This window comes from Anser cygnoides, chromosome 3, assembly GCF_040182565.1.
Source record: "Anser cygnoides isolate HZ-2024a breed goose chromosome 3, Taihu_goose_T2T_genome, whole genome shotgun sequence".
NCBI classification, from domain to species: Eukaryota; Metazoa; Chordata; class Aves; order Anseriformes; family Anatidae; genus Anser; species Anser cygnoides.
Window position 1 is genome coordinate 16,648,587 of NC_089875.1, and position 21,528 is coordinate 16,670,114.

The window sequence follows — 21,528 nt, forward strand, 5'->3', positions numbered from 1 at the left end:
AGATGTAGAATAGATATAAGGAAGAAATTCTTTACTAGGAGGGTGGTGAGGCACTGGTACATGTTGCCCAGAGAATTCTTGGATATCCCATCCCTGGAAGTGTTCAAGGCCAGGTTGGATGTGGCTTTGAGCAACCTGGTCTATTGGGAGTTGTCCCTGCCCATGGCAGGGGTGTTGGAACTAAATGGTCATTACAGTCCCTTCCAATCCAAACCATTCTATGACTGTCATTCTATGATTCTATAATAATGTGTCATGGTGTGCATATGATACCTAGTTGATAATATTCCGCTGTTATATTTTCAAGAATGAATATTCTGAGTTCATCTTCATGTGCTGCCACAGTGGCAGAACTTTTTCTTCTCATTCATCAAAAGTGACAATTGCTATATTACTGTATATATCAATCTCAATATGCTGGAGGGAAGTATCTTAGGAATGAGCAGGGGATCAATTTGAAAGTTTGCAGTTTTAAAGGTTTAATTGATCAAAGAATAAAAATGTTTGTTTGGACAGTATACATGTTGAGAGCTTTAAAAAAAGATTGCACATTCTTCGAGTAGAAGAAATCTGACCCTTTCAGCATAGGTGTGAATTTCTTTGTATTGTTCTCTGGAGTTCCCTTCTTCTCAGTCTATTGCAATCAGTTGAGATGAATTATCTCTATATGCAGAGCTCACAATGACTGAAAAAAACAGAACTTCAGGAAACCTGTGAGGGTTTACTTTCTAAATGTTCCACCTGAGGAAAAGATAAAAAAACCTCTATGATGGGGCAAGAAATTTTACGTTGTTTCCAGTACAGATGGTTGAAAAATACTGAAGTTTTTTACTGTGAATGAATTATGTCCCATTTGTGGGAACATATGGATCACCATATATTAATCTTTTATGCCTAATACCATGTTTCTGAGATTTATGCTGTACCTTAAAGCTCTAGAGGAAAGCAATATCTTATTTTTGATATAATCTATGTGAAAGGGGAAAGCTTAAGGTTTCTTAGTATATTATGCCATAACGATTGCTGAGATTTTTTGTTGGATGTGTTATGAGATTAATAATATGCATATTCGTAAGCTTTTTGGCTCCACTAATTCAAATACAGTTGAGTTGTAGGGCTGGTATGCAGTGACTAAATTTTTTTCACAGTCTGATTGCATTTGTATGATTCAGGCCAGTTCCTTGCATGCAACGTGTAAGCCGTTACAAACAGCCCTGAAGAGTGCTCCCTTGCAAACAAACGAGTATGCCAGGAGAACCAGGAAAAGGTGTGACTGCAGTTTATACTGATAAGAGGGAGATTAAAATTAGCTACATGGGGTAATGACGATAGCTAGGACATTCTACATCCTGTAGCTATAACACCTGCCTACCAATCTTGGTAAACATGTTGGAAATGAACAATATTGAAAATGAATAATTTTACATTTGAGGTGACTCAGAAATACTCTTTGGTACATCCTGTAGCCTAGGCTCCAAAATCATCCAGACTGGGGTGCTTGCTGGAAAGCACAATGTGGACAATAACGTATATTCAGATAGCCTATTGAAAAATTATGCAAATCATAATTTTTGAGAATTTAATACATAGATAGAGTAAGAGTTTTGTCCCTAGTTGATGCTTGAGAGTTGGATGCTCCCATAAGAACCTTCCTTCAACAGATTCAATGCTTCTCAGAAGCTCATATTGTCCTTTTCCTGTCTATCTAACGGGTAAAAGTAGAGGATCAGTGTTCTGCCCACCAGAGATGCAAAATGTGTTGAAGAAAGGCACAGCATAAATTGTTTCAAAACAAAAAATGTCCCCTCCTCTGTGTTTAAAAGTTATAGTTATGTCCATTCAAAGTAAGTATCAGAACTATGAATTACTCAAAGGAAGGAAAGCATCAGCTTGCAGCCCTAAGTTGCCTGAGGTTCAACAAAGAGTGGTTTATATGTTAGCCATCAGAAGTATTTTTGGCAATTAAATTCTCAGTGGGCAGACTGCCATTTTAAAGGCATCTAACCACCTCTGATCCCATATGACTAATACAGGGTACAAATTTAGGAGGGGAGGATCAGTCATTTTGCTGCTTAAGAGTGGTATTCCTAAGATTCTCCTCTTGAAGCAAAGTAGGGAGCAACTAGTACAACTTCTGAAAGTTTATAGAGATCTCAGAAAAATTTTGAAGGGTATTGTTTTTTGAAGATCATGCAGGTCAAAGATTCTACAGCATTTTTTTTTTTTCCTGTGGCTAATACTTATTTCTGCTTAACAGGTGATTTGTATATTGGAGGAGTGGCCAAAGAAATGTACAAGTCCTTGCCAAAGCTGGTGCATGCAAAAGAGGGATTTCAAGGCTGTCTTGCATCAGTTGACTTGAATGGACGGCTTCCTGATCTAATCTCAGATGCTCTCTTCTGCAACGGGCAAATAGAAAGAGGGTGTGAAGGTACTGAATATGCTGCTATCTTTTTGTATCATTGTGCAAGTATTGTGCTAACCCTCCTGAGTTTTGTTTATATGTACACTATGCACATGGAAAGTCTTATATCTTACCTGCTTGTAATTTACCCTGTTCTACCCTTTCTTATATAAAGACCACGTTTCTGTTAGTATTACAGAGACAAATCTGTACCTGTCCTACAGCACAGATTGATCTGAGAACAAGTAACTTCTTAAATGTTAAATGTAGGTTCCATCCCTCTCCAGTGGCTAGATATTTTGCATGTATTTTATTTACTTACAATGTATTTTAATCAATGATAGAAATAATAACATTTAGCTTCAATGGAGTCCTTTATAAAGACACTTGCAAAGCTGACCTTTTGTGTTTATTAATTCAAGGCTAATATATGATACTCTTGAAGATCAATCTACCTTCTCTATTTATGCTTAACCCTGAGATTTGCATTGTCATGAATCTTCCTATCTGAAGTCAGTAACAGTCAGATATGTTTTATCTCACATTTTGACACAACTGAACTATTGTGGAACGTAAGTCAGCACAGAATTAGAAGAGGTGTATTTGTAAATTAGGGGTATCAATCTATCAATCAATCAACTTTTCATCTTGTCTTTTAATCCCACATTATTTTACTTTGTTTTATGAAATAATTTAAATCAAACCTCTGTTCCCACATATGTATTTTGTTCACATAATTCTGAATTTTGTGGGTCTGTTCCTTTTTTATGTTTCCCCCTCTCTCAGGTGCCACTCTTCTCCGGACAGAAAATGTTTAAATGACATAGTAGAATTTCAATTTAGAATCTTGATGTTTTTTATGTCAAGTTGATTAAGTTTGTAAGCAGACATTTTAGACTATCCAAACAGAGCTGGGGGAGATTTCCTCAAGCTTTACCAGACAAAGCTTTCTGGCAGATAAAATTTATCTTTTCTTCTACTGTCCCTACAGTTAGTACGTAAAGGTGGAACTTGCTCATTCTTTGCTTGTTACCTTTAGTTACCAGTATAAATTCTGTTGATAGAACATAGATATATGCAAATTTCATAAGTTATTTTTCTGTATCTTTAGTGTCTGTATTTTTATCAGGAATTGAAAAATATGTATAAATTAGTTTGCACTGAGTTTGGAAAATTAGATTATACTTTCTGAATGATGTGAGTAAGTTCCATGCCCATACCATCCCTTTAAAGAGTCAAAGTACACTTTAATTCCGTTATGCATTTCATAGCTTCTTTTGAAATAATGTGATTTTCTAAATGAATTTTATGTAGTTCAAAGAAATACTGCCATAGGCCTGGAATGCAAGCTCACCTTTTAAACCAGTGGCACAACTCAGCTATCAGTGAATTTAATAAAGCTACCAAGCATTTAATAAAGTCAGTACAAATATTGTTCTCTTTGGTGGAGAGTCAGCTTTTTCTGACACCAAAATTACCTGATACAAGCAGAATGGTTAAACCAGATGTGCCAACTGTGTCTCAGAGATCTGCCCTTTCAAAAGTTTTTTTTTTGGCCACAGGAAGAAATCTTCAATAGCATTGAGTGAAATATCCCCTTTCAACCTTTCTGTTTAAATCTTTCAAGTTAACAACTTGCAACCCTTCCACCTTACTCGTTTACTTCATGTCTTCCCCTGTCTGACCCATGTGTTGGTCTCTTGTCTGAAGACCGTGGATCAGATATATAAAAAATATTCTGACACCTAAAATACTATTAAAGTCACTTGCAAATTTAGCTGTCTCCTAGAAATCTGTTATATGCCTCAAGAGTTCTGTTGCTGTGTACATACAAGACTATCTCCATCCTTAGAGCTGAGCAGTTTTGCATCTCACGCAGCAACGGGATGTGTAGTCTGTAAGTCCTGAGTTGTTGAGTCCAAAGATCTCAGGAGACATATTAGCAGAAGTAAAGTCAAAACAAAAAGCATTAGTTGCCATCACTCTCATATGTCATATGTCACAGAATCATAAAATCATAGAATGGCTTGGATTGGAAGGGACCTTAAAAATCATCTTACTCTAACCCCCATCCCATAGACAGGGTGCACTTTGTTAATACTTCAGACTGAGAAGTGAGACACTTAGATTTGATGTTCTTCAGACTCGTAAGAAATAGAATTCCACACCTCTCCATTGTGAAAAAAAAAAATGAGCTAAAAGGTCTTTATCTCTTTTCTGTCAAGCTTGATGCCATGATGTACTACTAATTAATTTTATCTATCAGGGCATTGTTCTTAAAAGACATATTTGTCAATAACTTTACTAATATAAATGCATGTTAAAAATTCTTTCTTTGGGATATTTTTTGCAGGCCCACACACAGGGTTGTGGTGGCAAGTTGTAAGGCTTACATTTCAAAATTTCAACCACAGACAGATATCTGTTTTCTGTCACTGAGTGTTGAATGTAATTTAAATGTGGCTGGATTCACCTTGTTGACACATTTTCAGTGGATAGAATAGATAGAAACCAACAACTAGAATTATAAATATGCTAACTAGTTCTTTGAATTGTTAACAGTAAACCCCAGAGCGAGGCTGTGTCAGCCTTGTTTTCCTGTAGTCAGATCCATTGTACTTTACACTGTAAGTAAAGCAGAATTATAGAAAATACTGAATTATAAAATAACAGTTTTAATATATTGGGGAAATAATGCACTGATTGCATGTGTATGCATATATAATATGTCTTAAATGAACGTTTAAAAGGTTCATAGTAGTTCTTAACATATATGAAGATTCTTGATAGTGAGATGTGGAACTTATTTTTGTGATATATAGAAAAAGATTGTACATGCTACCTAAAATAATGCTTTTTTGGTGTGTGTAATATGTATAGCTTGTAAGCCCTCATATTAGACAAATGTAAATGAGAGACCAAATTCAGTCAATTAAAAAGTCTGCGGTGAAGACTGAATAAATTAGAATATTTAAATAGAATGTGAATCAAAAGGTGAGTGCTTGAGAAGAGTGTATTAAAATATTTACTAAATAGTTTAGTTCTGTAACATATATATGAATATATAAACTTGTTATGATAAATATTATAGTACCTTAAACATTAAAATGTCCTTTTCCATTCTTTTTTTTTTTAAGGCTTCCTGTAATTAAAAAAAAAAAAATCTTACATGAAAACCAGTCATGATGGCAATTTTTGAGTAATGACCACTTTAAGTAAACCAAAAATGCTAAGAAAACCATTTTTAAAAAGCAGGATACCCTGCTTTTTACCAAGATCCTATCTGTATTTTTTCCATATATACGTATTTTAACATGTACTTTTAATGTGTCTACAGGGTCCAGATTTATACTTTTAAGTCCTTGTGACTTTTGCTCTACTTTTGCAGTGATGAGGAAACTTAACATTGCATAACTAAAGTGTAAATAAATGCATGAATATATAACATTTAAACACCTACAGATATTTTCACTTCATCTTTGTAAAGTTTCTGAGTAGCAGAATCTGGTGAGAAAAAAATGTAAGTGTCTTGTCAGCTATGGGATTCTGTCATTATAATCCCCAGCTCAGGAAAGGGTGATGTAATGCCCAAATGTTTAAACTTCTGGGCTCAAAACTCCTAAGAAAGGGAAGTCACCATCTTATGACTGCATACTGCAGTCAATGTGTTATGGATACTGTTATTGCTATTTGAATAGGAGAAAAATATAACAAAGTAGTTAATAGTTTTGCCTGAAAAGTAATGCAGCATATGCTGTTCTCTGTTCTTAATCACAGTGGTGACTGTTCAAGTCCTGGTTCAGTGGTGTGCTCAAGCAGGGCCTCGCTTAAAGCAAGTGGCCATTGAACTGACTTTAGCCACAGAGATTTAGATTTTTCTGAAATAATGTCAAATCAAATGAAAATCCCACACTGAGATCTTTGAAGAAGCTGTAACATGAAAGAAGGGTTAAGTGGATATCTCTCTCCAGAATAATTTAGGAGATTTTTATGATCTTTGGGACAGTTTTGCCTCATCATCTGTAACTGGAAGTAGGAGTTTCAAATGGATATAGATGTATCTTCCCCAAAACAATGTAGGAGTATTTTATAATCCCAGAAGCAAATTTTTCATTGCAATGTCAAGAGTCAGTGTGAAATGTCTGTGCACCTACAGAAATCAGTAGTTCATGATCTATATTTCAGTTTTCATTCACCATTCATGAAGAAAGGGTTAGAAAAAGAAAGACCAGAGAGGATGACAGTGCTAATTATACTTGAATTCAGTGTATCTGAACATGACAAATGGCTAGTCAGGATTCAGCCATGCATTTATTCTGCTAATGCATTCATATCTATCCAAGGAGGGGAAAAAAAAAAAAAAAAAAAACACTTTTAATTTTCCTTCATTACATGTCATCAGCTCAATTAACCATTATATTTGTAGTAAAATACTGGCAAATTACTGCTTTCTTATTTTGGCTTGCCTGAAGATTTATGGCTATTAGCATTAATTTGTTTGCATTATATGGCATTTCTTTCTCTCTTTAACAGCAGCATGCACTTTATTCTGAATGTTTTTTCTGTGTTTGCTGCCATTTCAATATTGCTTACTAACATTTAATATATTTTGCTTTTTTATTTTGCTGACAAAGTTGCATTGATGAAAGCTGATTTGCAAGGTAGATAGCCCTGTGTGTATTCAACAAGACTGAAACCCCCAATGCACAGTTGGATTACTGCAATAAATGCTCTGTACATTTCAGAACTAAAGTGTGTTATTTTATTTCAGATTTTGTCTTTCACACCTCTAAAACAATGTGCTACATGAACCTTCATTTTCCAGCATAGTTTGCATAAAGGCTTTCAGTCTTGAATATGTTTTGTATAGTGACTGCTTTAGTGCTTTGATCATACTTTTTAAAAATTTCTTTATATTTCAGTAGTCTAGTTATGATTCTCTAGAAATAGAGTAGTTTGTTTTTCATGTGTATATCACATTTCGGCATGCCAGTTCATTAGTAATCTGATTTTCTTCATTTCCCTTTAAAAAAGGAATCTGCATGGGATCCCTGAAGCATGTGAATCAGTACTTGCCAACATTCATGCCAAAGAATGCCAAACTTCTCTTTATTTCAGACCTAAATAATTTTAAACAATATCTGGGATTGAAAGCACTGTATAACATAGCTTCATTTTATTAATTTCTTATTTTGTTTTGTTTTGGGTTTACCTTATGTTTGAATCTTTAGTTTCATCTCCCAGAACTTTGCTTTCTCTGGCATCTGACTTTGCTGGTTGAAATGTATTTACAGGAAAAATAATACTGAAGTTTTTAGAAAACATTTAGCCAGTTAATGGTCTGAGATGAGAATGACAAATAACTCACAATAAAGCTAACATCCCCACTGTACCTGGAATATAGCTGCTTCAGTTCTTGCATTTTTATGTGTTTATGACATATAAGTCATAGAACTAAAGCAAAAATGTCCTTTTAATATTACATGCTGCTAAAAAAAAAAAAACAAAAAAAAACACAAAACAGCAAGTTTATGTGTGTTTTCCTTGGTAACTCTTTGCTCATTTGATTTGAGATGTTGGCAACTAGTTAATGTGATCCAGTGAGAATTACATTTATTTGGAAGGCAAAGTGCAAGTCCTTTTTTGTATGTTCTCATCAGGCCCAAGCACAACATGCCAAGAGGATTCATGTGCAAACCAAGGAGTGTGCTTGCAGCAGTGGGATGGATTCAGCTGTGATTGTAGCATGACCTCCTTTAGCGGACCATTATGCAATGACCGTAAGTACACTAAAATGTGCTGATCTGAAAGCTCTAGAGCTCCAAGGCAATATTTGAAGCAAGCGTCTTTAGCTTTATATTATCTTAATATACGATATTTAAATGGACTGGCAAACCTTGTGAAAATCTGTAAGGCTTCTGTGAAGAACATAGCTAAAATATACAGTTTAAATTTTGGACAATGTGCTGTATGGAACATTGACAGAATTTGGTTTTATTATACTTGATTGTATGTCTAATATACTGACGATTACCTGTTTGAAATAAGCCCTTTCTTGCATAAACATTACAAATATATTTTCTTTTCTGACTGAAAAAAAAACACCAAACCTTTTACATTTTATTATCTTAAGCTATATTGCAATTTTCTTGCATTATATCATGAGGGCTATAATTACTGTGAAACAGTTGACAAGGCTTATTATCTCCCTTTGTTGATTTCTTTAGGTGACACACTAAGCATTCCAATAATAAAAGCATGCCGAGTATTTTAGTTCTTTTAAATTTCATCTCAATAAAACTACATAATGTACGCCAACCATCTGGTCTTTCAGGAAAAGCTTAAATGTGTCATAAATAAGGTCCTGATTCACCAATGTCATAATCTAGTTTTATTCCAATCCAGTTTTATTGATCAAAATAGAATTATGCAGAACTGAAAGTGAAGCAGTAATGCAAGAGCCATGATGGTCCACGGTAACTAGTTAAAGAAAAGTAACGATTTTTCTTTTTAACTCAAGACATTTGAAATATCCTCATGCTACGTGTTTTTGTATCCATATGAAAAGGGAATTTCTTTAAGTGTAGGCATTTTTATTTTCATTTGTATACATGTCTCTGAATAAATGCCTGATGGTTGGAAGTGTTTGTATGACTATCTATTCAAGCATTTTGGATTTTTGTGTCTTGTTCTGATTCTCCAGTCTCCAGCAAGGTGCATCTTTGTGGTCAAACTCTTAAATAAGAAAGTAGCTAACGTCTCATGAGATTTTGGCTCAAATTATATCCAATCAAATGCTAAAAAATTAGTTACATGCAAAAACTGAAAAAAAATGATTCTCATGCAAGTTCCACTTTTCTACTCTTGACCACTTTTTAAAAACTATGGGAAAGACTTATGTCAGTCTGTTTCTTTACAATTGTCATGGTAGAGATGAAATGTGATATGAAAAAGCTTTAGAAAATTTGAACAAAGCTTTGTGTTTATTGGGTTTGCACTTCCAATAATATAATTAGTTATACTTCTAAGCATGTATTTATAAAGATTCTAGCTCCCTATCTAATACAGTAGAAAAATTTTCTTTTTTTTTTTAATGTCATTATTTCTGTTCTTCTGTGACCTCTGATTTCTTCCAAAAGTATCTAAAAGCTATGAATAAGAAATTCTATATTTCACATCTAGCAACGCAAAAACTCTGTTTATAAGTTTGTCTTAATAGTAACTGATGTCTGAACCCGGAATATTCTGTGAATTATTTTTTCAAGAAATTTAAGAACTTACGTAAGAAAGATATTCACCTGTCAGTGAAGGCTCATTCATACAGTAATGTGGATGACGCTGTACACTATCAGATAACTTTCAGTATACTATTTTTGATGCTGTTGAGGAGTATCTTTAGTACATGGCTGCAAAAAATGCTTACTTTTTCTCCCAGATAAGTAATTTTGTAATGTTCTTTCACAAACATGAAATGTAAATTTATCCTAGATATGGATGCTTTGTGATCGAATGCAGAGTCTGGTAACTATAATTCATCTATTTTCTGCTTTATCTTGGCTCCTTAGATTAGTTTACATTCCAAAAGTCTACCAAGCAAATGTAACGAGAGATATTTTTTTTTTGTCACAATACGTATATATGTATATATACATACTATAATATATATATATACATATATATATACAGGGAGGAAAAGGAAGAAAAATTATGTTGTTGTAATCTCAGTGTCTCAAAGTCATCTGTATGTTCCTAGACTTCTCTCTGCTTTGTTTGGGAAGAGTACAATGGAAAGAGAAATGATGAAGTGTTACTACGGTTTTTAGTAACTTGCATAGGCTAGAAAACACAGGCTAAAGTTTTGCAGCAGTGAAGTAAGCCCAATTCCTTTTGCATCAAGTGAGATGTTTTCAGTGACAGCTCTGGAATAGTACCTGCTTGCTGCTGAAAAACACAGCCCCTTGTGAGCAACCGAAGGATGTTCCTTAGCAGTGACACAATTCCGTCGCCAATCACACATGGAGCAACGTTAATTGACAGACACTGAAACCTAGCCCAGTATTGTTACAGCAATACAGTATTCTTGCATAGACAGACTGCCTTTACATTTGAATGAACCAATTTATATTTTTAGTGTTATGTAAAACAGAGTATTAGTGACACATCAAAATTTCATAGCTGGTGATTTTGTTTTAACAAAAGCAAAAATTGACCATTTGAAAATAAGCGTCACATGTCATGTAATTGGCTTATGGAGATTTGCATCCTCCTGTATTGAGTGTCCATGTCCAGATGTCGGCAGCAGGGGAGTTACAGGGGACTCTATCAGAAAAGGTTGGGGCTGCCCCACACTAGACATGGCTGGTTCCAGCCACTTCCAACAGAGTCACCACCAGGCACAGCCCAGCACCTCAGCCACGCTGTGGCACCTCTGGGAAAACATAGTTAGAAAGGGCAAAAACACTGGACAGGAGGAAAGAATGAAAAGAGAAACAGCAGAGGCAACACCACCATCAGATAAGGGGGAATGAGTAAGCATTTGGGTGGGAGTTTGGTCTTTAGCCAGGGTTAACCCACCATGCTTCCCCGTTATTTTGTTCCACCAGTTCTTAGTGAATGTATTTGAGTAGAAACTTCAGAGTGATAGAATGGCTGAAGGAAAAGAGAACCTGTGAAGACAGTATAGTCTAGCCCTTCTGCACAGAGCCTGGTCACCTAGAGCAGGTTGTTCAGGACTGTGTCCATCTGGATTTTTAGTATCTCCAAGGACGCATCTTCACAACTTCTCTGGACAACCTGTGCCAGTGCTCAGGCACCCACACAGTAGAAAACTGTTTCTTATATCTAGAATGAGATTTCATGTATTTTGGTTTGTGATCCTTGCCTCTTGTCCTGTCATTTTCACTGTCAAAGAGAACAGCCTGGCTCTGTCTTCTTTACTACCACCCATCAGGTATCTATAAATCACAGAATCATGGAATATCCTGAGTTGGAAGGGACCCACAAGGATCATCGAGTCCAACTCCTGGCTTCACACAGGGCTACGTAAAAATTAAACCATATGTCTGAGAGCACTTTCCAAACACTTCTTGAACTCTAGCAGACTTGGTGCCCTGGGGAACCTGTTTCAACCAACCTCTTGGTGAAGAATCTTTTCCTAATATCCAGTCTGAACCTCCCCTGACACAGCTTCATGCCATTCCTTCAGGTCCTATAGCTGTCACTAGAGAGAAGAGATCAGCACCTGCCCCTCCGCTCTCCTCATGTGGAAGCTATAGACCATGATGAGTTCTCCTCTCAGTCTCCTCTGATATCAACAAAGCAAGTGACCTCAGCTGTTCCTCATACATCTTCCCCTCCGAACCTTTCACAATCTTTTTTTTTTTTCCCTCCTTTGGACACTCTGTAATACTTTTATATCCTTATGTCATGGTGCCCAGAACTGCACACAGTACTCGAGGTGAGGCTGCACCAGCACAAAGCAGAGTGGGACAATCACTTCCCTCTACCAGCTAGCAATGCTTTGCTTGATGCACCCCAAGATATGGTTGGCCCTTTTGTCTGCCAGGGCACGCTGCTGGCTCATATTCAACTTGCTGTCAACCAGAACCACCACCCTTTCCATGGGGCTGCTTTCCAGCCTTTCATCCCCTGCTGTGTAGATATACTCATGATTGCCCTGCTCCAGGTGCAGAATTCGGTACTTGGCTCTTGTTAAATTTCACGTGGTTGGTGAAGGTCCAGCCCTCTATTTTGTAAGTATCCCTGTGCAAGGCCTCTCTACCCATGACGGAGTCAACAGCGCCTCTTAAATTAGTATCATCTGCAAAATTACTTAGTATTCATTCAAGGCCTGCATCCAGATCCTTTGTAAAAACATTGAAGAGAACTGGCCCTAAAATGGAGTCCTAGGGAACCCCACTAGTGACTGAACACAAGCCTGATATAACCCCATTTATTATAACTATTTGGGCTTTACCAATCAGCTGATTGATCACCCATCCTATTATGTATTTGTCTAGCTGTATGCTGGACATTTTGTCCAAAAGGATACTGTGAGAAACAGTATTGAAAACTTTGCTGAGATCCGAAAAGATTACATCAGCTGGCTTCCCTTGGTCAGCTAGATGGGTAATCTCAACATGAAGGGAAATTAAGTTAGTTAAACAGGACTTTTCCTTCATGAACCCATGGTTCTCTGTGAATTGTGACTGAACTGTCTTCCAAGTGTTTTTGCAATAACTCCCAGAATAATCTTTTCCATAAATTTGCCAGGCACTGAAGAGAGACTGATAGCCCTGTAATTACCAGAGTCTTCTTTCTTGCCCTTCTTGAAAACTGGGACAACATTTATGATCATACAGAAACCTGGGACCTCTTTGTATTCCCAAGACTGTTGAAAAATAATTAAGAGAGATCTTGCAATGACATCAGCCATCCCAGCACCCTTGGATGAATCCTCCATAGACCTATGTGCAATCAATCCACAGACCTGTGTGCATCCAGCTTGCGCTACAATTCATGTCCAACCTCACAGTTAGCTGGGAGTTGATTGTTTCTACAGTTACCTTCCTGCTACTCAGGGCTGTGATCCTCCCAGGACACATCATTGGTGTTAAAGACAGGTAAAGAAGGCATTAAATGTCTGTGCTTTGTCTATTTGTGAGGTGACCATCCTCATCAAGTAACAGACCCATGTTATCTCAATGTTATCTCTGTTGCCTTGTCCACACTGCTTATCCCTCCTGAAAACGTTCTTCCTCATCCATCCCAGGAGGCTGTTGACCTTCTTTGCTGCAAGGGAACCTTGCTGACTCGTGTTCAACTTGGTATCCACTAGAACACACAGATCCTTTCCTGCAAGGACTTAGCATTTTTGGTTGTTTCATGAGTTTCCTTTAGCTCACCTCTCCAGCCTGTTAGTGTCCCTCTGAATGGAAGCACAGGCACCTGGTCTAGCAGCCACTCCTCCCAGTTTTTCATTGTCTTCAATTTGCATAAACATGCATAAATTTACTTCCTGAGGTCAGCTAAGACTTTCAGCATGTTTCCTAGAGTAACTGCAGTGCACAAAGATTTGACATGCATATCATTCCTGGGCTTCACAATGTAAGTGTTTCATGTGTATTGTTCTCATCTTTCTTTTTAAAGTTTGGAGGAAATAATGAAAGAAATGATTTCTTGAAAATTGTTATAATATATTCTATTGATATAGAGTGTAAGAAGTATCTTTAATCTTTTCTACAACAGCAAATTATTGTTCCTCTACTGCTCACTGTGTTATTCTAAGTGAAAATGTGCCGAGTTTAAAATTAAGACTTCTTAAAAGTTCACTCAAAATAAGCAGCCAGTGAACCAGGTTGGTTTTTTTTCCCAATCCAAGAGTGTTGTCTGTGTGTCAGCTAGAGAGGAGGAGAAGTTTATGGAATTTACTCCTACAGAAAATGACCTGGGCCAGCAAGGGTAAGATCATAGCTTTACAGCTGTATTTGGGAACACGTAGTTTAATCCAGAAAAGTTTCTTTTGGTTTTAAATCTCAGTACCTCACTACAGTGAATACAGAGTGCCTGTAGACTGTAAGCCTCTGTGGTGACACAGGTAGAAATATTCTATGTGATGTCACTTTCTAAGTAATGAAAGACAGACAAGGCAGGGTAAGTTTTGCTCCCAAGAAGCCATGTTGATTATCATTTTCTCTTTTGATTTGATATGACACTTAAAGATTCGAAGCAACAGTGTTCTTTAGATGTGATAGACAGAGGTGTTGTAAGTGCAAAGGAGTCCAGTAGCAGATCTTCTTACAAAATAGCATTATGTAGAAAACTGTACTAAAAGGAAAATTAATGACTGTTCTTACAAATGGATGCCTGCATGCAACTCCTCTGAGAAAGTACATCACAAATGTTGTAAATATTTTTAACAGCAGGTTATTAGATGAGAGCTGTCCTCCCAGAGTATTCAGCTTTTTCATAAGAGTGGGGTTGAATATGATTCTGGCAAAACAAAACAAATCTATAAGAGATTGTCTGCTGTCTCCAAGTTTACATGTGTTTTTTACTCACACAGTCTTTACATATAACCATATTAGTGAATGTAATGCCATGTTTGTGGACACAAATACTGCTATTATGGCATGGAAAATAGCAGACATAATAACATTGTCACATTACATTACTATAGAAATGTTCTGTGCCAAATTACAGGGCAATGTCAACACTGTCTGTTACCATAAGGGAATAATGTATTGGTGTTGTATTTGTGATGGTATAGCTAACACTGTGTCAACACTTCCATTAAAATCTATTTCTAAAGAGTTAGAACTTCACCATGAAGCCTCTTCTGACTAGGAATTTGACATTTTCAACCACTGTGAGTAATGAAACTTTAAAAAACAAACAAACAAACAAAAAAGTCTTATTTTATTTTGACTTTTCTTTTGCCATGAAAAATCAAAAGCCCTCATTTAAATGGCAAGCTGTGTTGAAATTACAGTAATTACAGTTTAATATAAAGCTTTTTTTTTTTTTTAATTTTGGTTGCATTATAGAGATACTGCTTTTCAGCTAAGATATATCTGTAACAATGGTTAGATTTTATTGCAAACGTGTGGGCAAGGAATTTGAAGAAGACCTACTAGGACAAGATGATATCTATTAGCTAAAGTTGTATAAAAGCATATTTGCTAAGAGGCTGGCCAACCTGATAATAAGAGAACCAGGCCTGTAAATAGTGTGAAATAGAGAAGACAACCCACAATAAAGTGAGGAAGTAGTAGACTGGGTTGACAAGCAAAAGGGGAGTTCCTGAGAGGAGGGAGTGAGTCAAAAAGCAGGAATACAAGCTTTGGACTTAAAGAGAACAGATTCCAGGCCAGGGTCTGCTTGGAGGAATTCCATGGGTTCCATGTTATTCAGGGATCGCTTCCTTCAAGCTCAGGAGCAATTAACCTTGATGCACAGGAAATTAAGCAAATGTGGCAGAAGACAGGAGGAGCTCCTGACAAAACTCAGACATTAAAAGGCAGCGTGCAAGAGGTACATGCAGGGCCAGGTGGCACAGGAAGAATATGTTAACATTGCCTATGTATGCAGGGATGGGGCTAGGAAAACCAAAGCCTTGTCTGGCAAGGGATATTGAGGGCAGCAGGAAGATCTCCTGTCAGCAGTGAAAGAAAGTGCAGGAAAATGTAGGCGTACCACTGGATAAAGTGAAGGGACCTCATGGCAAGTAATGCATAAGAGACTGAGTTACTCAGTGCCTTCTTTGCCTTGGTCTTTACTGCTAAGACTGGCCATTTAGCACTTTCAGCAGTCCCAGTTATCTGAGAACAGACAAAGTCTGGAGCAAGGAAGACTTACCTGGGTGGAGAAAGATCAGGTCAGGGAATATTTAAACCAAGTGGACATGCACAAGCGTATGGCACCAAATGGGACACATCCATGTGTGCCACTGGTCATTATGAATTTGCTCTAGATTCTTTGAAAGGTCATGGCTACTGGGGGCTGTTCCAGAGAACTGGAATAAAAGGAAACATTTTCCCTGTCTTCAAGAAGGAGAAAACTACGGACTGATAAGGCTAACCTCACTCCCTGAAAATGTGATAGAGAAAATCCATCTAGAAGCTATTTCCAAACATACTAGGGGCAAGAAGGCAAGTAGGAGTAGTCAGCATAGACTTACAAAGGATAAATCATGTATGATTGTATGACAGTGGATTCATTATTTAAATATTTGTCATTTTCTTGCTAAGCAGACAATCTTTTTTTCTGATTTGAAAGCATGATGAGCATTCAAAATTGGGATTGAAGCAGGTATCTTTCCAGAAAATCAAATAGTAATTATCTCAGATTGAGCACACCAAACAGTAGATACTCTTGGCTGTTATCGAGAATAGACCAAGAACTTCCTTGTCACAGGACATTATAAAAAAAAAAAAAAAAAAAAAAAATAGTTAAAAGTTTGAGAGAGTTTTGGATGTTAGAGTATCTGGTGTTATTACAAATTCCAGAAGGGATTGAATAATTCTCTTTTCTATGCAGTGCTTGGAGAGTGCATTAATTAATATTGAGGTTATAATTTGAACTACAAAAAACAAATAAACAAAAAGCAACTAAATATTGAGTCAGCAATTTAACTTTTGCAATAAATGAGCAGTTTTATAAGCACCAATCTTGCCTGCAGAACTCTGATCCGAACAGGTGCATTTTTGCACTGAATGAGGCAAGAGTCTTATACTATGTGAACATGCAATTAGCAATTATGTCCGTATCCAAGGAGGGGTAGCTTAATATTTCACACAGAAATGTACAGGTGGCTTTCCTTAGGTTTGCAGTACTTTATGCTTGAAATTTAGCATCATTTGTATATATATACTCACACACACTAAAAAAGAATATTTATTATTTTCTCTTAGCCATGCAGCTAACTTTTTACAGTTTTCTGATCATATGGTGTTGACATTGGATAGTCATTCTCCTCTCACAATGTCTTTCTTCTTCTGAATTGCAAATCTTAGGGTGATATTCACATAATCCCTTTTACATATCACTCTGGTGCTACCCAAATGATGGATTTAAATACTTTTGCCACATATATTTCTTTCACATTTATTAATTGACTTGGCTATTCGGGATATTGCATCTTTTGGACCTTTTAACACCTAGATTGTAGGGTCATTCTTAATGCCACTTTTATGAGAAGGATATGCACAAAATTAAGAAGTTTAATTAAACCAGTGACCAAAACCTAAACTAACCACATGAGCCACTTAATAGTACTTTCCAAAATAATAATTTTCTGGCGAAGTCTTTGCAGTTGCTAGCTAGTAATAAACATATAACCTGTTATTAAGAAAAGGGATAGAGAATTCCTGTGAGTACTTTACAACACATTTGATTTCCATTTCCTGGAGCTGAGAATTAAAAATATGTACCTCATAACATACCAGTCTAAATACTTCATATGATTATTTTGCCATGGAGGCTTACAGTACACAGGAGAAATAAAGATAGCTGCACACAAAATTACAATGCAGGGCAAGCTTCTGGAATGATCTGATTGAAGAAATCTCAATTCGTTCAGTTTATCTTATCCAGTCTCTCTCTGTAAGGAATATCTGGATTTTTTGGTGACAAACATCAGTGGCCTAATTTGTAAAAACGTCAAAGGAAGGAGGATTTCACACAAGCTGTCTTGAAAATGCAGAAATGTTGAGGTGTTTAGGAGAATTAGAAAAACTGTTAAAAGAACAATGAAGGCAAGAAGTGTTACCTGGGAACCATGGCTGTGGAACAAGATTTTTAATATATGTCCAGTCTATCAATTATGTAAGTTAACAGGCATGCTTTTCTTGACAGTCTGAAAACAAGCTTTAGAATTTTTGTTTCTATAAAAATTCTGGAGTAGTCAAATGACCTATCTATACCTAAAAGAGTTAAGAAATTTCCAGATTCCTTAAAATAAATAAATTAATTAATTAAAAGAAAAGTGTGAGAAAAAAGATTGTTTGATAGTGATTGTTGAAACTCATATATATGAGAATATTTCTAACAAACAGTAAAAAGGAAAGCTTCAAGTGGGATAACATGGTACAGAGGAAACCAAAGTGAAACTCAAGGTAGCCAGAATACATTTTTATAGCTGTGCTTGTAGCTCAGATAGAAGCAATTATGCAACTTTTCTGGCCTACTCAGAGGTATTTTCTATTTCGCAATATTAAAAATGGAACATAGTGTCAGAAAATTGCAAACTTCTCTTTGCCTCTGGAGGAATCAAGGGAGTAATTAAATTGAATTTTGGTATGTCAATAATATCTTTCTCTTATTAATGGAGTAATAATTTTGTAAATCAAGTCGTAGAAGTGTTTCCAGTGTCGTAAAGGTGAAAATAATTAAGGGGTAATTAAATATATTCTCATGGAATGAAAATTGTTCTGCTGGGTATTGTTAGATTCCTTTCTCTTGAACTTTCAATTATTACAATTTAATAGCATGCTATGTACAATCCAGTCTGAAATTTGGAATCTGTTGCAAAAGCTGTTCACATTATAGCCATTCACATTATAGCATAGTGGATAAATATCGTCACTGTTCTTTCTCATAGATTTCTCTGAAAAAAAGATACTAATACAGTCTTGCAAACTGCAACATTCCAACAGTATCATGTATTAATATCAATTTTAGGTAACCAGTAAGTTTCTGAGCAAGATTAGTCATTATACATGGCACAACTGCAGTAGAAGTTTTACCTCCATAATAGTGCCAGTCATTCCTCTCTGACAAGCCCCCCAGAAAAAGAGCAATGAGCAAGTGCTATTTTTTTTTTAATTTTTATTTTATTTTTAATAAATGAGAGCTGCAAGGATCACAAATGGTAGGAATGAAGAAAAAGCTTTCCCAAGCTGTCTCTTGTATAACCCATAGTATGAGAAGACCTCAAAGTACATACGGGGAGTTTGGTAAAATATATCTATTTTATGCGTAAGATATTTAAGTACAATAGCACAATGATGGGTGACACTTCAGAAAGGCAAAATTATTCAGTCTTTTCTGAAGTCTGTACAACTGGACTCAGGTTACTAAGGAAACCTGATCTTCCCCAGCATGTATTCTTGCTTGACAGATAGATAGGTAGGTTAGATTCGAAGTAACAACATACATATAAGGAAATCCTATACTCATTTAAAAAAAAAAAAAAAAAAAAAAAAAAAACGTTCTTTGGACTCTTCTTTGTTTTCATTTTTGTCAGGTACTGTAGAAAACAAAGGCAAAGAAAATACTTTTTAATAAAAAGTTACAAAAATTACCTGAATCTTATTGGGTAAAGGTGTTCTGGAGTCCAAATTAATGATCTGTGCAATTCCTCAGCAGCAGAGAATGGAAACATGTACTTGCTTAATGCAGGGCAAAAAGAAAGATAATTCAGACATTTTTGCAGTTTTCATGCTTTTATTCTCTTCCCATGCGACAGAATGGATATTGTACCTGTTTTTGATCACTTATTACTGATGATTAGATGGAGCTGGCAGGCCAATCTGAATGAAATTTCAATATTCTTGCTAGCACATACATCCATAAACATGCTTATTCTCTCTTAATATCACACGTGATGTTTAAGATCCTTCAACGTCTCATTTTGACTGAAGCTTATGAATCTTGTACACTGGTGTTTGTTTGAAAGTCTTTGTAGCAATGTTCTACTTAGGTATTTCACGAAATTTTGAAAGAAGGAAGAAGGTTTAATAGTAGCTATGAAAAATAGTGTTGGAAGCATCACATTTATGGGTAAAGGAATTTTACCACATTTTAGTCTCTGCTTGATTAATGAAGCCATCCAAAATACAGTCCCAGCCTGAGGAAAACTGTTCCATATTGAAAGTGGTCAATAGTCAGCTTTGGTTCTGACAAGCTGGATTTGAAGAAAATATGGTGAAGAACATCTAACGTTCAGGAAGCTGGTGCCCACAAAGACGATTTAAAGACCGTATTAAGGAAGTTTGTTCATTTGTTGCTAATTCTGGAGGAGTGTTCATGCAGCTAAGCTTTATGCTGTCACTCCATGTAATGAAGCCATACTTCCAATTGAAAACAGACATGCAAAGAAGCACTTAATTTCACTGTAAGCATCCACACACTAAAAAGCAGTTAAAATACATGACATGCAGTATTCAATGTCAAAAAGCATTAATATTTACAGATACCACTTGCAAATCATCATAAGCTCTGAGTCTGTTGTACTGTATAAGGAAGTCTTGTCTGTAGTGTGTGGTGTTCTAAAATTCTCTGCCTTTTAAACAGTGAAAATCTTCAGAAAATATCTGGCAAAATCAGTGGGCTGATGCTTAGATTATATAAAATATTTTACAGTGAGGCCAGGGTACCTTGAATTTGGGAACTTAATACCACTCAGAAGTATTAGCTGTGGAGGACCACTACCTCTTTTCCAGAGATCCTAAAAGCAGGAGATGATGTTGCTCAGTCCCTCTAAAAAGCAGGTTTTTGATCACTTGTATAATACAAACGTTGCAGTGTGCTGGGTATGAAAGGTATGCATATGCTTTCTAAAATAGGACAAGAACAGATGCTTGCTACCAGCAAACTGGAATTTACTTAAAATTCCAATCTCAAATCATGAGTTCAGTGAGCAATTTCAATATGTTGAAATCCAAAGTGACCACATGTGGTCATAAAAAGCATTTTCCCCGTCCCCCCACTATTAAACAGAAATATGTGTTCGAGTTTTTGAAACAGATTGAAATACTTCCTTCTCTGTGTTTTTGCCTCTTTTAATCCTATCTTCTGGATGTTAGCCTGGGCTTAGGTTGATTACTTTTATAGATTTTCTTCTGGTCCAGTGGTAATTATAGGTTGGCTTTCCTGCCTGGTCAAAAAATTCATCGGAAAGTTGATTTTAATCACTGATTTTGTAAGTGGCAGATGGTCATATCTTTGCTCATGTTAGTTTGTTTGCTTTAAATACCGTGTTACTTGGTGCTTACTGAAAGTACCCTTTTCTTTTAATTTCGTGAACTTCAATTGTAGCTGCTGTCACATATCTAAACAGGCTTATGGCCAGCTCATGTGCCTGGTTTTGACTTTGGGCCAGAAGTCTCCTGCAGAGAATCAGAAAGACCACAATGTTTTGTCACATCACAAGAAGCTGAAGGGCCTCTTCTGTCTTTTTCTGTTCCCTGTGTTGTAGAATTATCCTTGTAATTAAAGTTCCCCGCCCTCTTTCTCCTTCAAGTAATTGAATGTCACTCTCCTGGCCCATAAGTCAATTTTAGGATTGTCTTATTTCTGTGTATTAAACAGAAAAGGCTTTCATATGTGCAGTGAATCTAGTACATTTGGAACACAGTGGACATATATGGGATATGCACAGCATATAAACAACAGTTACTCAGAATTTTTGAAAAACATCAGAACCCCTGCACAAATATCCTGACATTTTGCATGAGCAGCAAACTAGACACATTTTAAACAAGTCAGATTTACTATGCATGAAGAAAGCCACGTGTATAGCTATTACACAGAGGTTTCTAGGCTGCTCAGAAGTGTCCATCTCAGCACACATCTGCTAAAGATCCAATATGCATATAAGTAAAGGACAAGTTTGGGATTCAGAA

At 36.2% G+C, this 21,528-nt stretch overlaps 1 protein-coding gene across 29 annotated transcripts in view; it reads left to right on the forward strand.

Annotated features, from left to right (window-relative positions):
- NRXN1 (neurexin 1) overlaps nucleotides 1-21,528 on the forward strand; it is a 736,316-nt gene that overhangs the window by 371,346 nt on the left and 343,442 nt on the right. For 28 of the 29 annotated variants that reach the window (XM_066993543.1, XM_048078446.2, XM_048078445.2 and 25 more), the window contains 2 exons: nucleotides 2,258-2,431; nucleotides 8,065-8,184. In XM_066993543.1, the coding sequence (XP_066849644.1) occupies nucleotides 2,258-2,431; nucleotides 8,065-8,184 (294 nt within the window). Of the gene's footprint in view, nucleotides 1-2,257; nucleotides 2,432-7,041; nucleotides 7,066-8,064; nucleotides 8,185-21,528 lie in introns of those variants that run through there. The other variant, XM_066993557.1, reaches the window with a different exon arrangement.